Consider the following 27,946-nt stretch of genomic DNA (forward strand, 5'->3'; position numbering starts at 1 on the left):
AACACACTCAGGTGTGAAGTAATTGCTGGTACAACATGATCTAAGAGCCTGGAAGTGAGGCCACAAAACAGCCCAGGCAAATCAGCATGCTTGCTGCTTGCACGACATGGTCTCTGTTATCCCAGGAGTCAATCTAAAATACTTTAAAAGCTCTCTAGTTTTAGTTTTTAAAAAATATTCTCTAGTTTCAATACAGTCTAAGCTGTCTAAAAAGCTCCATAAAAATATATTGCTGAAAGGTCACAGGGTGAAAACTCATTTAAAAGTAACAAAGAAACTAGGGTTTTTAGAATGGCTCATTAAAACAGTATTTCAAAATGTTTGAAGGTATATCACAATGTTTTACATATAGAAGATAGAGCTAACCAAAATCTATTTATTTTCACCTCTTATTTTTTAATTATTTATTAAAAACATGTGTTTAGTTGGGGCACCAGGGCGGTTCAGTTGGCTAAGCATCTGACTTCGGCTCAGGTCATGATCTCACAGTTCGTGGGTTTGAGCCCCCTATCCAGTTCTGTGCTGACAGCTCGGAGCCTGAAGCCTGCTTTGGATTCTGTGTCTCCCTCTCTCTCTGCCCCTCCCCTGCTCATGCTCTGTCTCTCTCTCTCTCTCTGTCTCTCTCTCAAAAATAAATATTAAAAGAGAAAAACCGAAGAACTTATTTATCTATCTATCTATCTATCTATCAATCATCTCTCTCTCTCTCTCTCTCTCTCTCTCTCTCTCTCTCTCTACCCAAGGCCGGGCTCAAACTCACAACCATGGACCATGTGCTCGAGTCCCATGCTCCAATGACTGAGACAGCTAGACACCTCTGATTTTGACCCTATAATGAATAATTTGCTCCCATTTTACCTTTACTCTATCAAAATAGACTGATATTTGGCCATATGTAGAATTTGTATATTTGTGTTTGTTATTTGTATACCCATTAGTTTCTGGAGAAGCGATATTCAAACTTTGATCAGATGCCCCAGTATATGCATATTTATTTCTCTCTATATATATGTCCTACCAAACTAATATACATAAATTATATAACAGAAAGAAAAAAGTTAAAATTACAAAAATAAAATAAGCAGGAGAAATTCTAATATATTCCTCTTGCAGCACATTGTACCTTCCTGTCTGTGCAGTTTTGCTTCTTCAGAGACCACTGGCTGCCATTAGGGTCTCTCAAGACCTGCTACCAGGATATACCTCTAAATAGTTTGTACCTTGGGCAAAACACTTAGCCTCTGTGTCTCAGTTTATTTGTATTGTTATTTATCATTTCTATTATTATCTTCATTTTAGTTTATTTGTAAAGTGAAGATAATAATAGAACCTGCCTCACAGAAGTGCCATGAAGATCAAGTGAGCCAGTGCCTACAAAGTGCTTCCCATCATGCCTATGCTTGGCATGAAGAAGTGGTCTTTAATGGTAGATAAGATCTGTGATCAATATTCTGCAAGGCACGATCCTTCTTTAGATGATTGCTGGTATTTTAGGAATTCAAGTTGTTTCATATAAAATAATACATGGCAATTTGTTCTTTTTTATTCTTCCTTATCTCTCTGCTCTTTTCTGACATTATCTCCTTCCTCAGCCTGAAGCTAAGTGCATGAGTTTTCATATTTTTGCAAAGTTGCAAACTGTGCATTTCCCCTGAACATGTGGATTCAGTAGCCCCAAGGAAGGATAGCAATTACTTTGTATTAAAAATACCATCTCTTCATAGTCTATTTACATTATAGTAGCAATGATCAATTCTGGCTGCACATTATAATCATATGGGAAAGTTTAAAAACCCACGTATCATTAAAAAAAAAATAAAAAAAAAATAAAAAAAATAAAAAACCCACGTATCTAGGCCCCAATTCCAGAGCTTCTGATTCAATTTGTCAAAAGGCTCCCCAGGTGATACTACAGTGTAGTCAGGGATTGAGGAACACTGAGCAAGGAAAAAATCATCATTTTATGTCAATGATTCTCAGTCTTGCTATATACTCCAGTCACCTGGGGAGCTCTTAAAAATACCAATGCCCGGAGCCCTGACCTCTGACTAATTAAATAAATATCTATGGATGTGGTCAGGACATTAACAGTCATAAAAGGTCCCCAGTTGATTCTTATTTGAAGCCAACGCTGAGAACTATTGCTCTATGTAAACAAAATACTAAAGTAAAGTAGGCGGCAATCACAATAAGAACTTGACATCATGACTTGTAACAGATGACACATGCATACTCCAAGGTAGGCTGATCCAAGGGTGTTGTGGTCTACAATCACCTGTTGCTCACTCCTGAGTCATCCTAGCTTGCACTTGACTTTGCTTCCTGAGGTCAGCAAACCCATGTGGGAGAGAGTAGTCCTGCTCTCTTAGAAGTGGCCTACCAGGGTCAGTAACTATTTAAAAGGGTAAAGCACTACACCAAACCTACTATTATTAATTTTTATCATTATTATCCTTAACTGCCTGGGTTCTTCTCTCCTCCAGTCACCTTGAGAAGTGAAATACTTCTTGCCTAGTACTCTCCTTTCCTATTGCTCTTATCTCCAAAGTAGGCACGCTGACCCTTTGTGGTCTGGGCGTTATATCTAATCACCATAAGGAGAGTCAGGGAGGAAGGGGCACAAAGGAGAATCATTAAAATTTTAAGGCCAGGAAAGAAACAGAAATCTCACAAAATTGCTTTATAACAATGATCCAAATGCTTATTTCCCTAGATATTTGCATGCAGTTGAGTTACATTATCATAATACGTATTTAATTTAAACCTTAAAGTCACTTTAAGAATACATTTTACAGATAAACAGATTTAAAAGAGGTTAAGTGACCTGCCCAAGGTCACATAGGGGGCAAAGTCAGATTATGAAAAAGATCTTCTAGTTTTAAGTCTAATTCTTATTTCACCACACTACAAGTGCATCCTGGAAGCTGATAGGTACTTCCCCTTTAGCATTCTTTTATCATGAAAGGGAGAGCCTTTAGCTGGTCCTTGGGGACTGATCTGTTGCTTCCAGAACAGATATGGTTAAGTTCTGGGGGGTTAACAAATATCACAAAGTGGGTGATTGTGGTTATTAGATGTCACTATTGGAGAGATGTCTCCCAAATCAGCAAGTTAACATTCAAAGGTGCCATAGGATGCTGCCACCAGAAAGCTGGTCTGAAATGGAATTGAGTAAAAAGAAAGTAGTGTTTACTTAATTAACCTAACACCTGAATAGAGTATGACAACAGAAGTGAGCAACCTTCTTGGATCATGGTGGGTGTCCAGCATTGTCCTGAAGAGAGGGTGTCTGGCTAGTGCTGCATCAGAGGAGTCCCTTGGTTTCAATTCCAGCCTCAACAAACAATGTTCCTAGCTTCCCAGAGACTTTTAGACACAGGAGGAAACAATTCTTGGTTCAGTTTATATGAGTATTCTGTTTTTTCTAATAGTCATGTTACAAATATAAATGCAAAATCAGCATCTTGGTTTCCACAATTGTCTGAATTTGGTTAGCACAAGAGTTAATTCCTCTGACGATGATCTCCTCTTGTCATCCTGAGGAAAGTTTGTGGGCCTGGAAGGCTATGCTCATGGAAACCCTGTCATTTGGTGACTGCAAGGCATCGCCTCTCTGAGAGACCGTGAACTGCTTTCCCCCTCACTAAATAAAGCCATTTATTGTCGAACAATGGCATGAACTAGTGAGCCAGAGGACTACCCCAAAACTTACATGACTCATTAATGGTTTTGAAAAGTTCCAGAGAATGACTCTAATATTATACTGGTCTGTGCTTTACATAGGAAAGTCATCCTTTGTAAAGTTTGGCCATTTAGGTCAGCATCTTTAAAAAAAAAAGATACAATGCAGATTTCTGTTATGAAAATTTAGAAGGGTTTGTGAAAGATATTCCTCTCCTGGGTTACTTCCTTTACCATGCTTTCTGTGGACTCTATGTGCTGTTGTATTACGTGTAGTTTCATCCAATTCTTCTCTGAATTGTGTCAGCTGTCATTCTATAATCTGTTCTGACATCTTCATTTCTAATGTGTGTTTTTTTCAAAAGCTCCAATCTAAATGATTTAACTTGTTTAAAAACATTAATTTTCATCTGCTTTATAGCTAGAGTATTTTTCTGGTAAGTTCTCATGGTCTGTTAAAATTATTTAATCTATTTAAATCTTTTTTCTTATACTAAGGTCATTTGAGGTTAAATAGCTAAGGTCATTTGAGGCTAAATGTCTTTTTTCCCTCATGTCCAAATTACATGGACTTTTGTGGATCCAAACATAGGAGAGATTTCTTATGGAGATGGGGATGGACCAGGGTCAATTTCTCAGCTTCATGGCCCATGGTCTCTCTCCTGTTATAATGAAGGACCAAAAATATAGCCTTTTTGTGTAACCCTTCTCTATTTGTCAAAGCGAAGTCTAGTTGGAAAGATTTTCCACCTTTAGCTCTGTGTTTCCTAGAAGTCTACAGACCTTCCACAGAGGAAGATCTTTTCCTCTTGAGTCTGCTGGCCACCCAGCCTAACACAAAATGACACTGCTTTACCATTCCCAATGTAAGTTTTCCCTCTCCTTTATTCCAAATGTTTTTGTACTGCTCTATACTTCTTTCCAACATTTTCCCCTCTTAGACCGTGGCTCAGTCCTCCTGGAAAGAAGCATGTGCTGAATAGTTCTGATACCCTTCAGAGCTTAGAGCACTACAGCACTAATCAATTCTCTTGCATCCACAGAAACACATAGAAGTGGGGTTGTTTTTGGTTTGTTGCTTTGCACTCATCCAGAATGCGATGCCCATTCTCAAATCTGTTCATCCATACTTCCTTTCCGGTAGAGTCCTTTCAACAGTTTTAGGGAATATAGCTCACAATGACTTGTCAGTAACCCCTTCATTCTTGCTGCTTCCCACTTCCGTTCTGCTGATCCTGCATCCATTCAGCGTTGAGGTAGGCAGGTACACCTGCCCATATTCTGGTATTTGTAGGGATTCCTTTGCTAGAATTTCTTGAAGATTATTTTTTGAAGAGCTAGTGAACCCCTGGTCCAGAAAGAGTTATTTATCATTAGGAAGACTGGCTATAATGTGATGTAAGATAACTGCAAACCTCTTTGTAGTCTATAATTTTAAAGAAGCAGATTGGTCTCAAAGATGTCAACACTTCTTTGGTCTCTTGAAAAATGTCTACCTGCTTATGCACAGGGTTTCTTAGAAAACTCACTTATTTAAATGAATCAAGTTTATGTGTGGGATGGGACTCAGTCTGCAAGGACAGAACAGTTCCTTGAGTAATTACAACTTAAAAGCACTCCTTAAAAAAATTGGAAAAATAGCAGATAAACCACACAACAGTAAAAAGTTTTTTATAATCTGGAAACAAAATGAACTTACAAAATCTATATTAAAATGAGACTTCTAGGGGCGCCTGGGGGGGCTCAGTCGGCTGAGCGTCCGACTTTGGCTCAGGTCATGATCTCACGGTTTGTGAGTTCCAGCCCCGCAATGGGTTATGTGCTGACAGCTCAGAGCCTGGAGCCTGCTTCGGATTCTGTGTCTCCCTCTCTCTCTGCCCCTCCGCTTCTCATGGTCTGTCTCTCCCTCTCTCTCAAAAATAAACATAAAAAAAATAAAAAAAAATAAAATGAGACTTCTACTTTCAAACGAAAGTATTTATAACAAAATTTTACTAAATATTTAATCATACTAATACATACAAATACCAACTTCACAAATCTATTATATAAAGTGAGCTAAGAATCTGCATTAATATTAGTGGTGCTCATAATTTTCATAATACTTTAACAAAAACTAAGTGTTGGGCGCCTGGGTGGCTCAGTTGGTTGGGTGTCCGACTTCGGCTCAGGTCACAATCTCACAGTCTGTGAGCTTGAGCCCCACATCGGGCTCTGTGTTGACAGCTCAGAGCCTGGAGCCTGCTTTGGATTGTGTCTCCCTCTCTCTCTGCCCCTCTCCTGCTCATGCTTTGTCTCTCTCTATCTCAAAAATAAATTAAAAAAAAACTTAAAAAAATTAAAAAAAAAAAAACCCACTAAGTGTTAATGGTATACAGGAGAGTAAAAGTATCGATACCTACACAAGTAAAATAACACACTTTATTTTAAAAAACAGTTCAACACTTAATGTTATTTTAACTTTGAAGACAGTATATATAACTAGAATGATATTCTGTGCAAAGTTTTCATGTGATCACATTTAAGACAACCATTAAACCAAAAATTATATTCTTTTACCTAAGTAGAGGATAACCAAATTATATTTTCTAATATATTTAAATTATCCCTGTAAACTAGACATTCTTTTTTCTTGTTTTGTTATTGTTACTTTACAGAAAAAGCTTCCTATCACAGTTAATACTTAGAAATACATTTTGGAGCAGATAAAATCTTAGTGTAAATTCCTGCTCTACTACCTACTAGCTGTAAGATTTTGGGCAAGTTTCTTAACATTATTAAGCTCATTTCCTCTATACAATGGAGAAAATGTTTCAAAGATTGAGGTAGTATGTGTTATGGGCTGAATTGTGTCCCCCTCAATTCATTTGTTGAAGTCCTAGTCCCCAGTACTTCAGAATGTGACTGTATTGGAGGCAGGCTTTTTAAAGAGGTAATTAAATTAAGACGAGGTCATTAGGGAGGTCATTAGTGTCCTTACAAGAAGAGGAAATTAGGACACAGATACAGAGGGAAGACATGAAGACACAGGGAGAAGACATCCATCTACAAGTGAAGGAGAGAGGCCTCGGAGGAAACCAACTCTGCCCACACCTTGATCTCAGACTTCTAGTCCCCCGATTTGGGACATAATAAATTTCTGTTGTTTAAGCCTCCTAATGTGTGCTATTTTGTTATGCCAACCCTACCAAATTAATACAATATGTAAAGAATTTAGAATAGTGCCTGGAACATGGTAGGTAATTAATAATTTAATTACTATATTATTTCCCCAGAGCTCTTCTAATGTTCAACTCCACACATAATTTGGTTCTTACAATGTTCGATTTATGGCTAAGTAGCAATAGAGCTCTGCGATGGGCTCTCAACATCCCTGCACTTTCTTGCTGAGTTTGAGCTCTCTTGGTTTTGTTTTTGTTTTGTTTGTTGAGCTCTCTTTTTCCAGGTCATTTCTCAGGGATGTGTTTCCAGTGAGTCACCTTCAATGATGAATATCTCACTCCAGACAAAGAACAGGCTTACTTCTGCTTACTGTAAAAGTTGTGAATTGCCTAAGTTAGGTGTTCCTCTTCTATAGCACAACACATTGTATATGCAGGCATTCATCATGGGCTTTTATGGTACCCCTGTGGGACTTGGAAAGACAGAGGATCAACATGAAGCTGTGCCTACTATACAACCATTTGTTTCCTACCCAGAAGTCTCATGTCTCCTGCCAGTATCCCATGGAATTTTAGTTGTTAGCTTGTAAACAGGGCAAAATCTCAGACCCTGTCAGTTCTTGACAGTTTTGGCTGAGAAAGCCATAGTTTCCTGGAAAAGATGAGGGACCCAATGGGCTGGGTTGAGAGAGATAAGTCTTCCTGATATCCAACAGTAAATGTTTTCACCTAAGTAGTTGGAAAGGGGAAGGGGAATATAAGTTCCCACTGTCATACTGTTCCCCTCACTCTTAAATTATGTTTGGAGGATAAGCAGTGTGAAGTAAGATTAAAACAAACCAGTCAAATCATGTATTGGTTGTTGTTCCCTCGCCTCAGGGTGGGAAAAGAAACAATATTAATATAACAAGGCAGCATCCCCCACGGCTCTAGCCAAGAAGAAATTTGGCTGTGGCTGCTAAGTCAAGGGGTCCTCAAAGCGGAAACAAATGCTGCCAGCAATGAGTAACTAAAACTTTGAGCAGATCAAAATTGTAGGTTTGTTGAGCACAAGTTGGGCAGCTGATCAAAACCAAAATTAAATGCAAAGCATTGCTTACTGGCACAGAACCATTCTCTCCCTCTGCACTTCTTGGTAACTCCTTCACCCTGACCTTAGCTGCTTTAAGGAAAAAGCCAAGTGTGGTGGGGAAACTTGGGGGAAGAAAGTGGCTCTGTTAGATACAGGTGCCCAAGTTCCCATTCTAGGGGAAATTGGTATTAGGCATAGGGTGGTCAAAGGTACCAAGGGCTGTAGGACACTGAGGAGGTACAGTGCTATATGGAGGGCAAAGAGAAAGATCCCCAGTTTGGGTGTTCCCCAGATACTGGGAAGTGCCCAGGAAAGAAGTTGACATCAACACTGAAGACAAGGGCCAAGAAAGAAAAAAAGAGCCTCCTTGGATGCAGGGAGATAACAATCTCTTGGCAACTGTTAAAGACCCTAATGTGCCAGTGTTAAACTTCTTTGTCCATGTTCCCATAGGGGGAAAAAGTGACTAAAGCCCAAACTAAGATTAGAATAAATTTGTATGAAAATATATAACATGCTTATATTACAAATGGTCATAAAGTGCCAGAGGACATTTTCCCATTCAGGGTATTACTGCATGTAGAGAAATGAGACAAACTTCCTGCCATCTACTACCACGCCCTAACCTACCCTAATGCTTTGGCAGGTTGGGATTTAGTGTGAGTGCCTCAATGTTCTGATGTCCCAAATGTTCACTAGATAGATGATGGTTCTGGTGGTTAAGTTAGAAGCCTGTGTCCATGATCAGTAGCTCTGACTGTGGCTATTATCTTCTTCTACTGGTAAAAGTGGCTGATAAACCTAAACAAAATTCAGAACTTTGTTTGCCAAGTAGTTTCTCAAGATTATTTAGACAGAGTAATAGCACTTAATTCCTCTGAGAGCCAAACAAACAAAAGTTGTCTCCTTAATAAGACTCTTATTCAGTATTGGAGGCAGTTCATAATGCTATCAATGGCAGCTTCTAGATGTGAAAATGTACAAACACAGGAACCAGGACAACCTAGTTTCAATCTGATTTTATACTTCTATTAATGTTTGAGTAGCCTTGGATTTCACCATGTATAGCAATAAGGCTGCAACCACTGAGTGACACTACCTATGTGACTTAATCAAATCACATAATGGTTATTCAAATTAGGTTTCACAACAAATCTTTAAGTACAGTGACCTCGCCCTGTTGGGATGTGCTTGTATGTGGGGAAAATGGGCCACAGTAGGTCTCTCCATTAGGGACTGGGGATGTGTTTTGGCCATGTATTACCTCCTGTAATTTTGTCAGTGACATTGAAGATTAACAACTCAGTCAAAGCTTCCTGGCATGGGTCATAATGTATGACACATTGGTCTTACAGTACATTCATGCTAATAAAAAGACACCCGTCCCTTGGAATTTAAAATTGACTAAATTCAAGACCCTAGGGGGCATCACTGAGATCAATACTACAGACCAGTTTCATCCTGCTGCTCAGAGTCTGACAGTAGCCTTAATTAACTGCTATATGAAACTAATTAAAGAGATTTGGTATTGACTAAACAACCTGTCAGATTAATTGGACTAGCCAAGAGAGTGGCATTCTTACATGAAAATTCAAGTTTGGCCAAGAGCACGTCAGGTTAAGGAGTGAGTATTTGGAAGAGGCCATCCATTATGGGCTCTGAGTGACACTGCATATTTCTGGGTATGCCATGAATACAAGGACCTGACCTATCTTTACCCAGTCCATGTCTCTGGCTTGTATTTACACTGAACAACCTTGAAGCATGAGGTAACAACTCCCCCTGGACAAAGAACAGGATCGTTTCTGTTGACTATAAAAGCAGTGGAAGTCCCATATTCAGTGTTCCTTTTCTATAACACAACCCACTGTGTGTGGGTTCCATCACTGTGTGTGTGCTGGCTTCCATCACTGATACAAACCAACAGGAAGCCCTGGCTACCACTTTTGCTTGTGAATAATAAAAGTGCTTTGTCTCTGGCCCAGGTGTCTCATGTATCCTGTAGCATCCCATGAAATAGTAACAGGCTCACCTGTTAGCCTGTAAGTCTGGTGAAATCTCAGACCCTGCAGTTGTTGACAGACATCAGTAATTTTCTTCTTGGTAATAGCTGGCATTTTAGGCACTATGACTTGGCTACTAGGAAATTTATTATTAGCAAGATACATTATAAAAGATTATTTTCCAAAGACTTAGCCAATAACACTACAAAAATAAAAAGCCCTCTGTTTCCTGTGAATTTATCTGTGTGTGTCCAAGTCCAGTAATAATTTCACTGTCTGTCTGAAGTACCAAAAGCACTAAATCCAAAGCTCGGCGCCACGCCTCAGTCTTTGGTGTAACAATGTCATAAACGCTTGGAATCTGTTCCAGTTTATTTGAAATGCCTGAATTAAAAATTCCACTATTTAGTTTACTGTATTCATTCAAGATGTAAGATGAAGGAGAGCCAGAGTCTGTGGCACTTTGTAGATGTTGTTGAATGACTGTGCTGGCTCCCAATTCTGATGAGCAATTGGCAGTGTTATACATGAGAGCTGAAAGGTATTTGTGCCATCCATTTGCCAGGCATTTCAGCACAGTTGATCTGTATAGTGCCAGAGATGAGGCCAGCCAAGAGGAAGTATTATGAAGCCATCCTGAACAGACGTGGTTTCTTTTACCCAGTGATTGCTCTGCAAGAATTTGAAGATGGCTAAGACACAAAAATTCAACTGCGCCACCTCCAAGAAAGACCTTTTGCTCTCTTAGAGCATAATACAGACGATAGGCACAAGTCCAGAACCTGTCTTCTCTGGCTTGCATCTGTGCAGGGAGTGGGCTAGTGAGCACTACTGTAACCAAATTAATTCCTTCTGTTTTTATCATGATTGTCAGTATGTTGATCCTATCTATGACATCTGAGGGAATACTTCTCCAGAAGGTCACACAGACCCCACTGCCCACACAGTTTTCATTCACTTGTGTAATGTAGGCCACCTGTACTGCTCCTGAAGCTTCCGCGAAAGCCTGCATCACACTGCTGTTCACTGAGCCAATTACCAACCGCTTACTGTGCATGCACTTTTCAATTAAGTCTTCAGACACATTTCCTTGTACCAGGACAAGGTTCACATTGAACTTGATTAATACCTGTAATACATAATCTGTCCATTGTTCTTCTGAGCTGTCTTGTTGAACCTTCATGCTTTCTAATAGCGTGTTAATATTTGCAGCCTTATTAAATCCCAGGTGGCGATAATTCTCTGTGAGGTCACCCTCAATGAGAATAATCTGGACAGGCTGATTCTGCAATTCCTTGATCAGAGTAGTATTAGATATTGATACAACAGTGATATATCCTGGGCAGACACAAGAAAAAGTTTCAGGTACACCGGGTAAACAGCAAGTGAAGATTCTTGAAATGTCGAACATAAATGGTATTGTACAGTTGCCTTGTTGCGTACTTGCATTCTGAAATTGTAGTCGAACTGCTGCATCTACTAATTTCATGCTGTTGTGATCTCCATGACTCAAACCCATCTCCAACTCTACCAAATCATTACATCTGTAAGTACGGGGAGTAGCTGCACCATGTTGTTCTAGAAATCCCTCTGGTTTGTTTATCCACCGATTACTATCTGTCCTATTAAAATGCCTACTGTGGATTAGTATTGACTTTCTACAGCGGCTGTCGGCGAGCAGACTCTTTTTCAGAGTTTGAGGATTCTGTAATGTGTTTTTATTTGCTTCATCTTCAGCCTGAGGTCTAAAGAGTTTAGGTGATCTAACAGGTATCCCAGAAAGGTTGTAAATGGTCAATGATGGAGAGGCAACATCCTTGAGATCATGCGCCTTCTGTAAACCAGTATCTGAAGGGATCTGTAGAAAAGGACACAAACTGACACCACATGTTTCAAGTCCAGAAAATGTCTTTGTGCTGTCTATATGGTCAAATATATTGTGGATAGGTACTTGAAGGGAAACTACCTCTTCAATGCAAGAGTTCAAGCCTTCTGACATTACAGACACTATTAATGAAATGGGGACACCCAAATGAAGACATTCTTCAGCGGCACTGCTCCATGCACCGACAAGAAACAAAAGGGTACTGGTTCCAGTTTTATAGGTGTTATTTTGTGTTTGAACTGCTTCATTGAGAAGTTGTCCCACTGCACTGGTTAAATCCAAACTTTCAAGAAGTCTTACTACTGAACTGATTAATATACTTTCATGACGCTCTTCATCAACAATAAATTTAGATGATTTTACTGGGCCTAGGAAGGTTCTTCCTGTTCCTGAAAATGATGAAAGTTGCTGAAGTCCCACATGCCTTCTTTTATTTATGACCCTGCAAGCCATCACCATGAATCATCATCTGCAAATAAAATAAAAACTTGGAACTTTATTCAGTGTACTTCATGGTTATAATTGCTCATAAAAGAAAAATCCGATATAGTCCCTGCCTTTGAGGAGTTTCTGATATATATATTTTCCATTAAATATGGTCAGTGCAATGTTACTATATTATAATGATATTGCGATAAAGGTATGGGCATGTGGGTAAGAAACACTTCATTCAATCATGCAGGTAATAATCCTGGTAGTGTTTCCAGAAGAAGCAATGGCTGAAATGAGTCTTGAAGAACAATCCAAAAGAGCAAATTGAAGGAGGTGGTAGTAAATGCACATGTATGTGAAAAAAACAGTGTATTTGGGTGATACAAGTTTAGTTTCACAGGAATATAAAGAAAGTAGTGAGAAATGGGAGATGAAGCTCTAGAAGAGAAACAGGTTGGAGCATGAAGGGCATCATGTGCCATGTCAAACCTGACCCAATAATGGGAATCAATCACTGAAGTGTTTTAAGTAAGGAAGATTAATAAACAGTTTGATGTAGAGTTTGCAAGCCTGCGCTCTCAATCTAGAAGTCTGGGCTTGAACTTGGCTCTAATGCTTACCAGCTGTGTAGACTTCATCAAATGATTTAACTACTCTATCCTGCTTTTGCATCTGGAAACTGAGGAAAATAGCACAATCTACTTCTTAGGGTTATTATAAGGAGTAAACGAGTACAGTGCTTACAACAGTGCCTGGCACATAATCCCTTCTGAGTACCACCGCTACTACTACTAGTGTTTTGGAAATAGCACCACTCTGATAACAGCACAGAGAATGAACTGGATGGGCGCCTGACTGGAGGCAGAGAGGCCAGCTAAGAATCATCTACAGTTATCTAGATAAGGAATGTGGAAGAGGGATGCAGGTGAGAAGATGGACTTGGTTATTGGTTAGAATGTAATGGGGAAAAATACTACTTAAAGAGAAGTTCAAGAGCTATTAGGCTTTTTCCACATAATATTTCAAAATCTACATCTAAGACTAGTAAGAACTTACAAGAGAACAACTTTCTCCCAGTAAAAAGAATCTTTTAACAAATACCCCCAATTGAAAAGCTGTCTATAATAAAATGACCTGTCTTATGAAATATGAGCTGTCAGTTAAAGCACTAGAACTGAAATTGTAAATAATATAAACTTCTCTTCTAATTCTAAGACTTTGTAATTCTTTGAGTGATATTTTTTATCTCAATCCTTTAAATCCAAAATATCTAAAAGAAAACAATTCAGAGTTTTCCTTTTCATCTGATAAATTTGTTTCTTTCTTTTCTCTTTTCTTCAGAAGCTTTTTAAAATGATGTATGGCAATTAGGGTGATTTATTTATTTAATTATTCTTTTTTTTAACGCTTATTCATTTTTGAAAGAGAGAGACAGAGCGCAAGCAGGGTAGGGCAGGAAGAGAGGGAGACACAGAATCTGAAGCAGGCTCCACGCTCTGAGCTGTCAGCACAGAGCCTGAGGCAGGGCTCGAAGCCAAAACTGCGAGATCATGATCTGAGCCAAAGTCAGACACTTAACCAGTTGAGCCACCCAGGCGCCTTGGCAATTAGGATGACTTAAATTTTGTTTATTCATGTTTATTTTTGAGAGAGAGAGAGAGAGAGAGACAGAGTGCAAGCAGGGGAGGGGAGACACAGAATTCGAAGCAGGCTCCAGGCTCTGAGCTGTCAGCAAGAGCCCTACATGGAGCTTGAATTCACAAGCCATGAGATCATGACTTGAGCTGAAGTCGGACGCTTAACTGACTGGGCCACCCAGGTGCCCCAGATAAATTTGTTTCTAGAATACCTAGATTCATCCTTGAAGCTGAGGAACACTACCATTTGAGATACCTTAAGATCAGGAGGAAGCCATAACACAACTATTCCTCAAGACTAGCTTCCTATAAGCTTTCAAGGACTAGAGAAAAGTGAGCACAGCCTAGGAAAATGTTCAATGAGTTGTCTGAAATCAGGTACAAATGCTCTTTTGTGAAAATTTCAATTCTGTAAAATAAAAATAAAACTCTTGATACACTCAGACATATCCCTAGACAGCATAAAAATATATTCTAGGACTCTAATACTCTAATCCTGAGACCCATGATATCTTACAATTATCTGATCTTAGCATGTTTTTGCTGTCCTTTACCCCTCACCCCCATATTATCAATTCTCGACTTACTCAGTTTAAATTCTAAATTCCTATTTGTCAATTACAATCACTCCCTTGCACATATACCCTCAAAATCCTTATCCCTCTTTAGGTTCATCCTACTCACCTTGCAAAGTCACAAAGCCTGATGAAATCCAACTCTCTTGTCTACTCCATGCTTACCCTGGTACAGCTGAAATAAACAGAAAAACACACACAACCATACTGGTGTCATTTCAAACCTCAAGTGGCCCTTAGTATTGCCTGAAAATCTACTTCCCTAGTTCACTTATCTTTTTATAAAAGATTATCATTTACTGGGTTCTATTTTTAAAAGTTTTGCCTACCCTTGACTACAAAAGATATTCTTCTATACTTCTTCTAAAAATGTTATGGTTTTAATCTTTTTTTCTTTTTTTTTTTTTAAATGAGGTGAACACATAACATAAACCATTTTAAAATGTACAATTCAGTGGCACTTAGTACACTCACAGTGTTGTACAATCACTACCTTTATCTAGTTCTAAAACATTTCCCTCACCCCAAAAGAAAACCCTTAAAGCCATTAAACATTCTCTTCCTGTTCTCTCCTCCAGCCTCTAGCAACCAATCTGCTTTATGTCTCTATGGATTTACCTATTCTGGATATTTCATGTAAATAGAATCACACAATACTCTTTCACTGAGCATAATGTTTTTGAGGTTTATCCACACTGTATTATGTATCAGTACTTCATTCCCTTTAGGGCTGAGTAATATTCTATTGCATGTATATATCATCTTGTTTATTTATCTGCTGATAAATATTTGAATTGTTTCTACCTTTTGACTATTGTGAATTTGTGCTGTTATCAACATTTGTGTACAAGTGTTTGAATATCTGTTTTCAATTACTTTGGGTATACACCTAGGAGTGGTCACATGGTAATTTTATGTTTAACCTTCTGAGGAACCACCAAACTGTCTTCTATAGCAGCTAAACCATTTTACTTTCTCACCAGCAAGAAATTTCTCCACATCCCTGCTGTATTGATTTCCTAGGGCACCTACACTAAATTACCAAAAACAGGGTGGCTTAAAACAATACATTTTTATTCTCTCATGGTTCTGGAGTCCAGAAGAAATCAAGGTGTCTGCAGGGCCATGATCCTTCTGAAGGCTCTCGAGAAATCTCTTCCAGCTTCGAGTTGCCTCCTGGAGGTCCGTGGCTTTTGGTAACAAAACTTGAATATCTGCTTCTCTTTCACATGGCTTTCTTAAAAAGACACAAGTCATTGTATTTAGGGTCCACCCTAATCTACTATGACCTCATCTTAACTAACAAGTTCTATAAAGACCCCATTTCTAAATAAAATCACATTCTGAGATTCTGGGTAGACATAAATTTTGAAGGAACACCATTCAACCCAGTATGCTTACCAATACAAATCTTCCTTTTTTTTTTTGTTTTGTTATTGTTTTTAAATAGACATCTTAGTGGATATGAAGCGATATTTCATTGTGATATTGACTTGCATTTCTCTAATGATGTTGAGCATCTTTTCATTTACCAGTTGGCCATTTACATTTTTTCTTCGGAGAAATATTTATTCAAATCTTTTGCCCGTTTAAAAAAATTTTTTTTTTTCAACGTTTATTTATTTTTGGGACAGAGAGAGACAGAGCATGAACGGGGGAGGGGAAGAGAGAGAGGGAGACACAGAATCGGAAACAGGCTCCAGGCTCTGAGCCATCAGCCCAGAGCCTGATGCGGGGCTCGAACTCACGGACCGCGAGATCGTGACCTGACTGAAGTCAGACGCTTAACCGACTGCGCCACCCAGGCGCCCCTCTTTTGCCCGTTTTAAAATTGGGCTCTCTTTTGTTGTTGAATTGTAAGAGTTCTTTATATATTCTGGAAATTAGAACCTTATCAGAATACAACTTACAGACATTTTCTCTCTGTATGTTGTATTTTCTACTTTTTTGATAAGGTACTTTGATGCATAAAAGTTTTCCATTTTAATGAAGCCTAATTTGTCTATTTTTTTCTTTGTTGCTCATGCTCTTGGTGTCATATTTAAGAATCTACTGCCAAATCCAAAGTCACAAAGATCTGACCCAGTGTTTTCCTCAAAGAATTTTATAGTTTTATGTCTTATATTATGTTAATTGATACATCTGATTTTTCTATATGGGGTGAAGTAGGGGACCAACTTCATTCTTTTGCACTGGATGTCAAATTGTCCCAGCACCATTTATTGAAAGACTATTCTTTCACCATTGAGTGGTTTTGGCATCTTTGTCAAAAATCAATTGGCAACAGACTTTTGGGTTTATTTGTGGACTTTCAATCCTATCTCATTGGTCTATATGTCCATCCTTATGCCAGGACCACACTTTTTTGATTATTATAGCTTTGTGGCAAGTTTTGAAGCAAGGGAGTGTGAAACTCCAACTCTGCTTTTTGTTTTAGCTTTTACATTTATGTTTGCAATTCATCTTAAACTGATTTTTTGTAAATGGTGTGAGGTAGGGGTCATTTTGTTCCTTCCTGGATATCCAGTTGCTCTAGAATAATTTGTTGAAAAGACAAGCTTAAAATGACTGGCTTTTTGCTTGTTTTCTAATTTCTAACATGTTTTGAGAGCTTATTAAGTATGAGGTACTTTACATGCACTATGTAATATAGTTCTCACAATATAATGAGGTGCAAAAAGCCTATGAAAATGAAAAATTGTTAAGTAACTGACAAAATCTCACAGCTAGTAAGTAATAGGTTATGAACTAAAACCCAGATTTGTCTAAAACCAAAGTCCCATGTTATTAACTACCATACAATACTACCTTCTGGCTGCCCCTCTACCCAACATGATAGCAATTCACCTCTCTTCTGTAGAATCTTCCATTGCATTTCCCACTTCCAAACCTTATTGCCTTCTTCTAAATTTTTTTTTAACGTTTATTTATTTTTGAGAGAGAGAGAGACAGAGACAAAGCATGAGCAGGGGAGGGGCAGAGAGAGAGGGAGACACAGAATCTGAAGCAGGCTCCAGGCTTTGAGCTGTCAGCACAGAGCCCAATGCGGGGCTTGAACTCACAAACCGTGAGATCATGACCTGAGCCAAAGTCGGATGCTCAACTGACTGAGCCACCCAGGCGCCCCTTATTGCCTTCTTCTAAACCTGTTCATACCCTTAATATGGCTATGCCCTTTCTTCTCTAAGCATCAGAGTCTCTGTTATGGTTTCCTCTCTATAAATTTTTTTAACAATCCGCCTTTTTTTTTTTTTTTTAATATTTATTTATTTTTGAGAGTGAGAGAGAAAGCATGAGCAGGGGAGGGGCAGAGAGAGAGTGGGGCAGAGGATCCGAAGCAGGCTCTGCACTGACAGCAGAGGGCCTGATATGGGGCTTGAACTCCCGACCCTTGAGATCATGACCTGAGCTGAAGTAGGCTGCTTAACCAACTGAGCCACTCAGGTGCCCCCTCTATACTATGTTTAAATCACAAGATATTACTATATGAATGGAAAAGTTACAGAGAATTTAGAACAAAAGGAAAAAAGCCATGGGCTATTTCAAACCTACTCAAGCTTTCAAAGTCTGTATTTAATTTATGTGAAAAAGGTTTTCCCAGAGAAGACACGAAATTACTAAAACTAATCTACAGACAAAAAGTTACATAAAACTGATCTAAAAAATATTCAATTATTTCAACTGATCTAAAAAATATTCAATTATTTCACTTATATGTAAAATAAAAAAAAAAAAAAACCACAAAGCAGAAACTGATCCATAAATACAGAGAACAAACTGGTGGTTGCTGGAGGGAAGGGAATGGTTAAAAAGGGGTGAAGAGGAGTGGGAGGTACAGGTTCCCAATTATAGAAGGAATAAGTCACAGGGATGAAAGTACAACATAAAGAATATAGTCAATGGTATTGTAATAGTGTTGTATGGCAACAGATGGTAGCTCCACTTGTGATAAGCATAGCATAACATACAGAGCTGTGGAATCACTATGTTGTACACCTGAAACTAATGTAACACTGTGTGTCAATTCTACTCAATAAAATATGAATAAACAAATAAATAAATATTCAAGAGAAATGCTGTTTCAGCATTTGAAGACTATTCTGTTTCAGCAGCAATAAAAAAAAAAAAAAGCCAGTCTTATCATTCCTAAGGTTAGAAAAGCTCCTAAGTAATTATTTTAGAGAGATTAGTTAATTAGCATAAAATAAAAATCCTTCATCTTCTAAAAAGTGGAGTATAAAAAGGCAAAGACAGTGAAGCGGATGGTGAAATACATAATTCCAAAGATAAAAACATCTCTGGTAACTATTCTTGGCATTGAATTGACACACTCTGATTCTTGTTCTGAGATACATCAGCACCAGTGTTTTCCACAAACAGCTGTTTTATTATTGAGATCCTTAATAACTTTACTTGTCAGCTTAATGTTTCTTGAACATTTTAAAGCTGTAATAGAAGCATTCATACTACTTCACTGGGTTTTGACATCAGAAGCAGCTTTCTTTTCCTCTTATCATGTCTAGTCCTGTATACGGAATTTGTTTTAGAATACTAAGACATGCAATGCTTTTTAGGAGTTGAATTTTTAAAAATACTATTATTTTATGACAGGTATGATTAGCTTTTGTCATCATCAAAATCAATAGTTTGCATATCTCATCTATTCCTAATATAGCAGTCTAATCATATGATTCCATTACTTAAAAAACCTTCAACTTCGAACATAAAGGCCTTTGCTCCTTTGTCTCACACAGGACTCCTTTTAAACAATTAACTCAGATCCTTTCACTTCTCTGCTCAAAATCCTGCAATGTCTTCCCATTTCACCAGGAATGAAAATTAAGGTCTTTAAAGCCCTAATAATCTGCACCCCTTCTTCTTACCCCTCTTTGTTTCCTATTACACTATCCCTTGAGCACTTGGCTGTGGCCTCCTTTCTGTTCCTGGAACATGCAAGGCATGCTCCTTAACTTATAATTTCTGTTCTAGTTGCTCCCACTTTCTGGGATGCTCTTCCCTGGGAAATCTATTGCCTTGCCACCTCTAAGTATTTACTCAAATTTCCCCTTTTAAATGAGGCCCACGCTTGGGCACCCTATTTAACACCACAAGCTCTTCCTTTCTAAGTGTAGAATTCCCTTTAACTGTTTGGATGAACTTTAACTACTTGGATTCCTATTAACTGCTCTACTTCCTTTTTTTCCATAACATTTATCACCTTATAAAATAGTACACAGTTTACATATCTATTATTATTTCTCAGCTATCTCCCTCTGTTGAAATCTAATTCCCAGGAGGATAATTTTAGTCACTGAGGTATCCCACATAACAAAAATATTGTCTGACATACTGCACTCAAGAAGTATCTGGTGAGCAAATGAAGAAATGGCTTTCACCATATTTGCTAAATCTTAACTTTTAAGTACAAAACTGAAAAGATTAAACAGATGGTGCTGTCAGTATTCCCCCACCACAAATTTAAGTTTCAATCACCTTTAGAGTTGATGTGATTCCTATATGGCACTGTCTTAGTTGAGATCCCATAATTCCAAAACGGTACCTCCTTCACATGGTTGTCAGAATTATCTTTGAAAAGCACAAACCTAATCAAAGCACTCCATTGCCTAAAAACATCTGTTTATCTTATAAAACAAAATCTTTACTCCCTAGCTTGACATAGGTGTCCCATAATTGGACCTCAATGTAATTTATGACTCATTTTCCACCCTTCCATATAAACCCTATGATCTTGCCACACGAGAAGACACATTTATTTTCATTTTTACACATGCTATATTCAGATTTGAATATCCTACCCTTTCTTCACTTTGGCAAATGCTGTGTATCTTTCATGACCCAAGGCAAATGCCACATTTTGAATATAACCTTCTCCAATGCACCAGGAAGGAACAGTGCCTCTTTCCTGTGCTCAAGCACTTTCTACACACACCTACTGAAGCACTTAGCACCCTGAATTTCAAATTCTGTATTTGTGTCTGTGCCTTTCTCCCCGACTAATCTGTGGGTTGCTTTTATTCTTCTTTATACTCTACATTCAGTTCCTTTCAAACTCACCCAATAGTTGGCACAGTACATGTGGAAAGTATTAAATAATTATAGATTTACTTAAGAGTGCCAATGGATTTAATATTTTCTTAGATTAATTATTATTACCATTATTGTTGTATAATACAATTACATTAATAACAGCTATTTTTCAAGACTAAGTACTTCCTACCCAAGACCTAGAAATTGTAATCTGAGCCTATAATTAAAAAATCATTTTCACTAGAAGTTAATTTCCCAAATATAAGAACCTAAATCATAAAGTGATATAAAAGCAGGTTAATATATTACTTCAGCCTTTTAATTGCCATGAGATCAAACTTTATCTAGGTTAGAACCTGGTTCTATATGTTTGGTCACTATTTATTTCTGGGTCTCAGAAATCCTGAAAATATTAGTAGAAAAGATGCAGTAAATGTCCTTGAAAGTGATCAAAAGGAATTTTCCCAGTGAGACCAATGGCCTGAAAAATCAATACACAGTTAACCCTTAAACACTGAGAGTTAGGGGCCCCAACCAATCAGTGCACAACCGGAAATCCAAATATAACTCTTAACTCACCTGAAACTTAACTACCAATAGCCTACTGTTGTTTGGAAGCCTTACCAATAACATAAGCAGTTGATTAACACATATTTTATGTCATATGTATTATATACTGTGTTTTTATAATAATACCTTTTTCTTAAAATTTTCAACATCTCTAGGCTATGAGGTTCAACCGGGAGTCTTTTCAAATCGTGGCAAATCTCCAAAAAAATATCTATGTGTAAGTGGGCCCACACAGTTCAAATCCATGTTGTTCAAGAGACAGCTGTATTATAAGTGAATGAATATTTTTACTTAGTTCACAAAATATCTTGAACTTGCATCATTTTAATTTCCACAGGGACAACTTAATACAGAAAAAAAAAAAAAAACTTCTCATATTAGAATAACCTTACCTATTTTCCAGAATCCTAATGAGCTGTTTATCTATGGTTACAAAGCTTGGATGTCTGACTAGGATATAATATGAACCAGACAGGATGATGGTTTTAGAAAATGTGCCATGTTTCTATTTACTACAGTATGAACAGTGATTTGGGAGACTGCTTCAAGAATGTACTTTGCACATTTTTCTTGCCCTAACTTCAAGGAGTAAGTGGGATAAAGGGAAAAAAATCTAGGCAAAAGTTAATGTTCCTTCTGAATCCACTCACTGCTGGAGAAGCCTGTATGATTTTTGTTAAATAAAGTACTTACTCTGCAGAAGGTACTGCAGAAGGCATAAAAAGAATCCTGATGTGTAAGCTATTAGGGTTAGAAATTTTAAAGGGCTATCATCACTTCATTCCTACCAGGAAGTCAGAGGTCCACCTCATTCTTTCCCACCCTTAAGCTGGTCCCTAACCAGATTCATGATTGGGCAAACCAGCAAGTCTGGCTCTCTGGGCAAAAATTTGCTTTGATTTACAGCAGTTATGGGCTTCTAAATCCTGAGTCTATTGGATTATCAGACTACTTGTGTCTGACTGACTCATGAGTATGGATCTATGCTGGATATGGCTGGAAAGCCGGTCAAATCTTGGGATTCAAACCATTGGAATGGCTGGGGATGAGGTGGGGGATGGGGGGCGGTGTCTGTCTGACAGTAATATGGGTGGGGCCAAAGTCCTGCTCGGCGAATAAATACTACAACACAGGTAAAAACCCTTTCCTATGCAGTGAGGCTTGATACATCACAACACCTTATCCGGCTTCCTTCCAGTCGCCATCCCCACTTCTTTCCAGTCATACCCCTACCGCACCAGAATCTCTCCGAACCAGAGGGAAATGTTAAAGGCCAATCCCCGGGCACTGTGGAAGTTGAGAAATATCGAGGGGCGCATGGAAAAGGCAGTCCCCTCCACCTCTGGTAATCCCAGTCGGATGGTAAACCAAAACTGGACCAAATTTACCCGGCCCGCCAAGCCCTAGATTCTCAGTCATAACCCCGGGCACGAAGAGGTCAAAAAAGCAAATAAGGCTGCACTGAAGACTTAGCAGTCAGTGGAAGCACCTCGTTACTAACCTCGCTCTTTTCTCCATCTTCACCCGAGGCTCCAGTTCCTAGCTTCCCACCGCCAGACGCGGTCCTGGCCGGCCCTTGGACGCCAGAGCGCCGGGACGAAGACGCCCCCTTCCCCGCCGGCGTTTTGCGCATGCGCGAAGCGGGGTGAGAGGGCCGGCTGGGCGGGGCTGGTCGCTAAGAAACCAGAGGAAAAGTTCTGCTTAAGGGTTGGCTGGGAAAGGCAGAGCGTTACTCTATTGGTAGAGAGTAGGGAGAGGGGGCTGGCCTCAAGGGCCTTCTTTTCTGACTATTGGGTGGAACTACAGTCAATCAGTAGGCCTCGGTGGGCGGGGCTGCTTATGAGGCAGGCGAGAGCGGCCTTAGCAACGGTTTCTGAACTGTGAAGACAGCGGTTGGGCTGTGCTGCCGGCGGCTGCGATTGGGAGGTCCCGGCTGAGGGCACCGGTTGGTGACATGGTGAGTGTGAAGCTGTAACCGCTTGTTGGGCCAGGGCTGGTGCTGAAATCTCTCCCCGGAGCAGAGAAGGAATTGTTTTTGGTATGTGAAATATATTACTCGCCTCCTGATCCTCGAGTGTCGTTTAGTAACTCCTCCTCTCGTGGTCAAATAGAAGCACATTGCCGGTGGCTCTTAAGGACGCAAGAGCGGGTCTCCAGTTTATCCCCGCCAACTGCTAATACCAGCACTCCGCTGTAGGTTCTATGATGGAAATGAAACCACTGTTCGGCCAGAGAGGAATTGAATACAGAGAATAAGAAACTTAAAATCTGTTGGAGGGTCTAGGTCTCTAGGAAAGAGGTCCTGACCTCCGAAAAAGTGGCCGGGATAGCTACGAATTCTGCTACTGTTGGGAAGGTGAAGGTTGTGAAGGCTAAACTGTGGAGTTGAAGACCACACCAGTGGATTTGCGGTCCAGGGATCAAGAATCTGCGGCTACCACAACGAAACCACGCGAAACTGGAGACTAGGTGCGCAGGAACGTGGAGTCCAGTTGCCGTCTCTGCCGCCACGGCTTCCTAACCCAAAGATGGGGAGACAAGATATTGAAATAAGGCTGCAGAACAACCCAGGAGTAACTCTGTGACCTTGCTTGCCAGAAGAAAATGGCACACAGCAGGCAGATGACCTCCACTTTACCTGGATATTGATAATTGGCCTAACATTTATTCTTATCCAGATCGCTGGAGTAGTTTTTCACCTGGAAGATGTAGTTTTTTTCATTTCTTAGCCTCTGCAATATAGGAAAGTACGCTAAAAGGTGGGAAAGGATATCATGTTTCAGTCAAGCATATCCCACAAAATAAATCTTATTATGAGATATATAGGCCTAGGTAAAAGGTATGCCTTAAACACTTTTTTTCAAATATACCAAGTAAGGCCAGTCCATTCTGACATAACATCTAATGTTCTACTAGGTTGAAGGAAAAACAAGTGGTAAAAAGAACCAAGCTTTCCACCAAGATATTAATAACTAATAGCATAAATGTTAGCAAAAGGAAAAGGTGGAAATTGTTGATGGTCATTATGTACTAGGGAATAGGGTTCTTGAACATGCTTATGTATTTATCAATTTTTCTGGTTCTGGTAACTTTTCCTGTTACATAGTTTTTCACGCACATGTGTGTTTATTACAGGCATCCACAAGTTCAGACCAATGGAAGAAAAGAGCAGCAAAACTTGAATTGAATGAAACCCAAAAGCAAGAAATTAAAGAAGCCTTTGATTTATTTGATGTTGATGGGTCTGGAACCATAGATGTGAAAGAATTGAAGGTTTTGAAATTACTTCTAATTCTAAGACATTTTAAAAACAAATCTTTCAGTCTTTAACAGCAGCCTTCTAAAAGCTTGATATAAAGTCTCTTCATTGTGGACACCTACACCTTCAGTGTATGCACCTGCCCCATACTAACAAAATTATATCTTGTTAGGCATTTATTCTTGTTTTATGAATGAATACAACAAAAACTCTGGGTGTAACAGTAACATATCCTATGGCATAGTGGAATTGCAACCTAGGCCTGCTGACCTGACTTTCTAGGTTTATGCCTAGTCCGTAGTAAAAAAGAGAAAATCTAGTAATTATTAGGTAATTTAAAAGCTAGGAATGAGACCGTGGCATATTATTTATTTGTTTTCTATTTCAGATTGCAATGCAAGCCTTAGGATTTGAACCAAAGAAAGAAGAAATTAAAAAAATGATAGCTGAAATCGACAAAGAAGGAAATGGCACCATTAGTTTTGAAGATTTTTTTGCCATAATGAGTGTAAAAATGGTATAGTAGTGATTTTGGTTTTCAAAGAAATACAAGCAATAGCCTTCTACTTTTTTTTTTTTTTTTTTTTGGCTGGAGCAATCAATGAATTGGAACTAGGTCTTTAAAAATGGGTGGGATTTAGATAGACAGGAATAGCAAGATTAAAGATGTTTTCAGGGTAGTAATAAAGACTGTCCAGTGTGGAGAAGGTTGTTAGGAAATAATAAAGATAAATGGCTGGATAAAGAAAATGGGGTCAGCACGTTGAAGCCTTGAGTTCAGCAAACACCTCTTGAGTGCCTATTTTTGCTAGGCACTGTTCTAGAGAGCATTGGATGAGACAACCTCCCTGTTAGAGCTTACATTTTTTGGTAGTTGGTATCAATTACTGGAGTTAATAGAGATCCATTATCTTTATCACCCTTGCCTCTTCCACTTTAACAAATTCTGAATTTAAATACCCTGAGAGCAGATGTGAGTGCCTTGGAATAAAAAGTTAGAACAGTAAATGAACGCAGCTACTTGGCAGATTGCTGCTGTAGACCTCAAACACCCATAAGTCCAATTTGATAGAATAAATAAATGAAAGATTAATGACAGTTGTTTCTGTTTTTAAAGAGTGAGAAAGAAGAAATATTGAAGGCTTTCAAATTATTTGATGATGATGATACTGGAAGCATAACACTAAACAATATCAAGAGGGTTGCTAAGGAACTAGGGGAAAATTTAACAGATGATGAACTTCAGGTAAATTTTACTTATTTTTATAATTTTTATAACTTACATGTATATATACAATTGTAATTTATATATATTATATACAATTGTAATTTATATATATATTATAATTTACAATTATATTCCTTAGATGGACTCAAATACATTCAAAATAAAATTTGTATATATATATTTGAATATTATATCATTCATTTTTAATGATTTCACATACCGTATTTACATTTTGTTTTATAGGAAATGCTTGATGAAGCTGATCGTGATAGGGATGGAGAAATAAGTGAGGAAGAATTTTTGAGGATGATGAAAAAGACCACTCTTTATTAATACTTTTTTTAATCCCTCTGGAAAGTTAATAACTTTGTATTTGTTATACAGTTCCATAATATCTGAATGTATTTGTTGTCAATTTCTAATTTATTTGCGCAAATTGGTGTTTTGATGTGTAATCCATGCAAGAAGTTAGGCTTCTGTCAACATGTTGTTAAACATCTACAGCATCAAGAAAGAAATATAATGATTTCTGTGAATCGTGAATCCAAAACCAGTATTAATTCCAACTGCTACTTTTTGGAGTCTCAGCATCTAAAGACTTAGAATTTTTTTTAGGTTTAATGAAACCGAGCCCACATCCAATTGAATTTGGCAAACAGGCTATTACTTTCCCCATTATTTTCCTTTTGTGCAACTCTTTAAAAACTGTTAAACATTTGATTTTTAATCAGTTATTCAGATATGTAAAGTATTAAATAAAATTGCCTAGTAATACTTTATTTGCTAGTTTTCTTATTATAAAGAAAGGCACTTATACTACCCAGATTTTCTTGTAAGTTTGACCCTGCAGGTGAGCATTTAATGACTGTCTTGGGAGGTGGTAGGGATTTTACATATGTTATCTCAGTTAATATGTTACAACTTGGAAGCTGGTGGTATTAGCTCCATTTTACTACATACAAGAAAAGTAAAGTTCAGAGAAATTTAAAAATTGCTCAATTGCTCATAGATAATAAAACATGGATTATAAATCTTGTATCCTTATGCTTCATTATGAAGCTTTGCTATGGATAAAAACTCTCAGGGTAATTAAGTATATATTTTCTAACTCATTTAAAATTGTGACTCTCGTAATTTTACTTTGTTTCCTATGAAAGAGCCAATCTATTGAGAAAGGCAGTCTGAAGATACAGTCTTTTGATTCCCCACTGGGTCACACAAGACTGGGTCTTGGGCCGGAACACTTCTTACCAAGAGACATAGTCTCTATAGCTTGTGCTGGAATTGTCTGAATATCTTTCCACTTCAAACTCAATGTGTACTTTTTTCTGCTTAAGCATTGTGTGTGTTATAGTGCCTGTGTATGTAATATGACACCTGGCCAACTCCACTTTGGAAAGAGGATATACCCTTTGGCAAGGGGTTGCTAAACAACAAGATGGGTCCGTACAGGCCAATTGCCCTAGATCGGCTTCTGGGAGGGACCTCTTGCATGGAAAACTGACATTCACTACTAAAACTGATACTACTTGGTCTTCATATGAGTGAAGAATTGTTCCATCAAGTAGTTGACTGGATTGTGTTTTCCTTGGCAACTAAACTGATACCAAGATGCAATGGCAGAAGCTCTCAGATTTCTGCTCCTGATAATAGGCAACAGATGCCACTTGCTGGACACCCACACTTCCTAAACCTAAGTAATGGTCTTTGGAGCAAGACAGGCTTACAGAAAATGTAACTTTAATTGTCTCAGTTCATTTTTAGCTCACTGAAATGAAGACTCGATTTTCTTTTGTCAACACAAGTTTTTTTTAAATTGGTGCTGGAATGGCATATCTATGCTTATGCTCATTAAGTGTTCCACAGAATCTTTAATTCCTAATTATGCAGCATTTCCTTCTATACTAAAGAAAAATATAACTACTAAACATGCTTCATAAGTGAAAATTATGGCCTTTAAGTTGTTAAATGATTTATATTTTTAAGTGGGTAATACACTTAAAAATACACATGAACAAGTTCAGAGTTCTAAATAGAAGTCTCTTCATCAGAGGGCACCTTTTGGGATGAGCACTGGGTGTTGTATGGAAACCAATTTGACAATAAATTTCATATATTGAAAAAAAAAGTCTCCTCATCAATCCCAGTTCTCTCAAATACAGAATGTCCTTTATCACTATTTCTATTCAACATTGTATAGAAGTGCTAGTCAGTACATTAAGGCAAGCAGAAAACAGAGACCAGAAAGGAGGAAATAAAATTCTTTCCATTTGCAGATGACACATCTATCCATAGTGTATTCAAAAGAATTTAGAGATTGCTGGATGCAAGTTGTTATGCAAATACAAATAGAAGCACAATGATATTTTTACAAACCAGGTATGAATAATTACAA

The 27,946-nt window shown here is 38.3% G+C and overlaps 2 protein-coding genes across 9 annotated transcripts in view; one reads left to right on the top strand and one right to left on the bottom strand.

The window, feature by feature from the left end:
* The window catches only part of BBS12 (Bardet-Biedl syndrome 12), a 71,512-nt gene extending 48,628 nt beyond the window's left edge, over positions 1–22,884 (bottom strand). The window contains exons 1-4 of one of the 8 annotated variants that reach the window (XM_086704276.1): positions 22,566–22,850; positions 15,516–15,679; positions 14,556–14,621; positions 6,089–12,271 (exon numbers count right to left, since the gene is read on the bottom strand). In XM_086704276.1, the coding sequence (XP_086560402.1) occupies positions 10,120–12,261 (2,142 nt within the window). In that variant the 5' untranslated portion in view covers positions 12,262–12,271; positions 14,556–14,621; positions 15,516–15,679; positions 22,566–22,850 and the 3' untranslated portion in view covers positions 6,089–10,119. Of the gene's footprint in view, positions 1–6,088; positions 12,272–14,555; positions 14,622–15,515; positions 15,684–22,565 lie in introns of those variants that run through there. The other 7 variants (XM_086704275.1, XM_086704274.1, XR_015250249.1 and 4 more) reach the window with 7 other exon arrangements.
* Positions 22,885–22,888: 4 nt separating this feature from the next.
* Positions 22,889–26,330, top strand: LOC112858813 (centrin-4). Its single transcript, XM_086704281.1, has 5 exons — positions 22,889–23,021; positions 24,200–24,337; positions 24,712–24,840; positions 25,441–25,569; positions 25,795–26,330. Exons 1-5 carry the CDS (start codon positions 23,019–23,021, stop codon positions 25,882–25,884), a joined length of 489 nt encoding a protein of 162 aa, XP_086560407.1. The 5' UTR covers positions 22,889–23,018; the 3' UTR covers positions 25,885–26,330.
* Positions 26,331–27,946: the final 1,616 nt, after the last annotated feature.

The sequence above is a fragment of the Puma concolor genome, chromosome B1 (assembly GCF_028749965.1).
Source record: "Puma concolor isolate L17-30 chromosome B1, mPumCon1.1.hap2, whole genome shotgun sequence".
NCBI lineage: Eukaryota > Metazoa > Chordata > Mammalia > Carnivora > Felidae > Puma > Puma concolor.

Excerpts from the sequence above, each read along its gene's own strand:
- LOC112858813 (XM_086704281.1), top strand. Across the intron at positions 24,338-24,711 it reads TAGATGTGAAAGAATTGAAG|ATTGCAATGCAAGCCTTAGG; the intron begins GTTTTGAAATTA and ends TTTCTATTTCAG. Across the intron at positions 25,570-25,794 it reads TAACAGATGATGAACTTCAG|GAAATGCTTGATGAAGCTGA; the intron begins GTAAATTTTACT and ends TTTGTTTTATAG.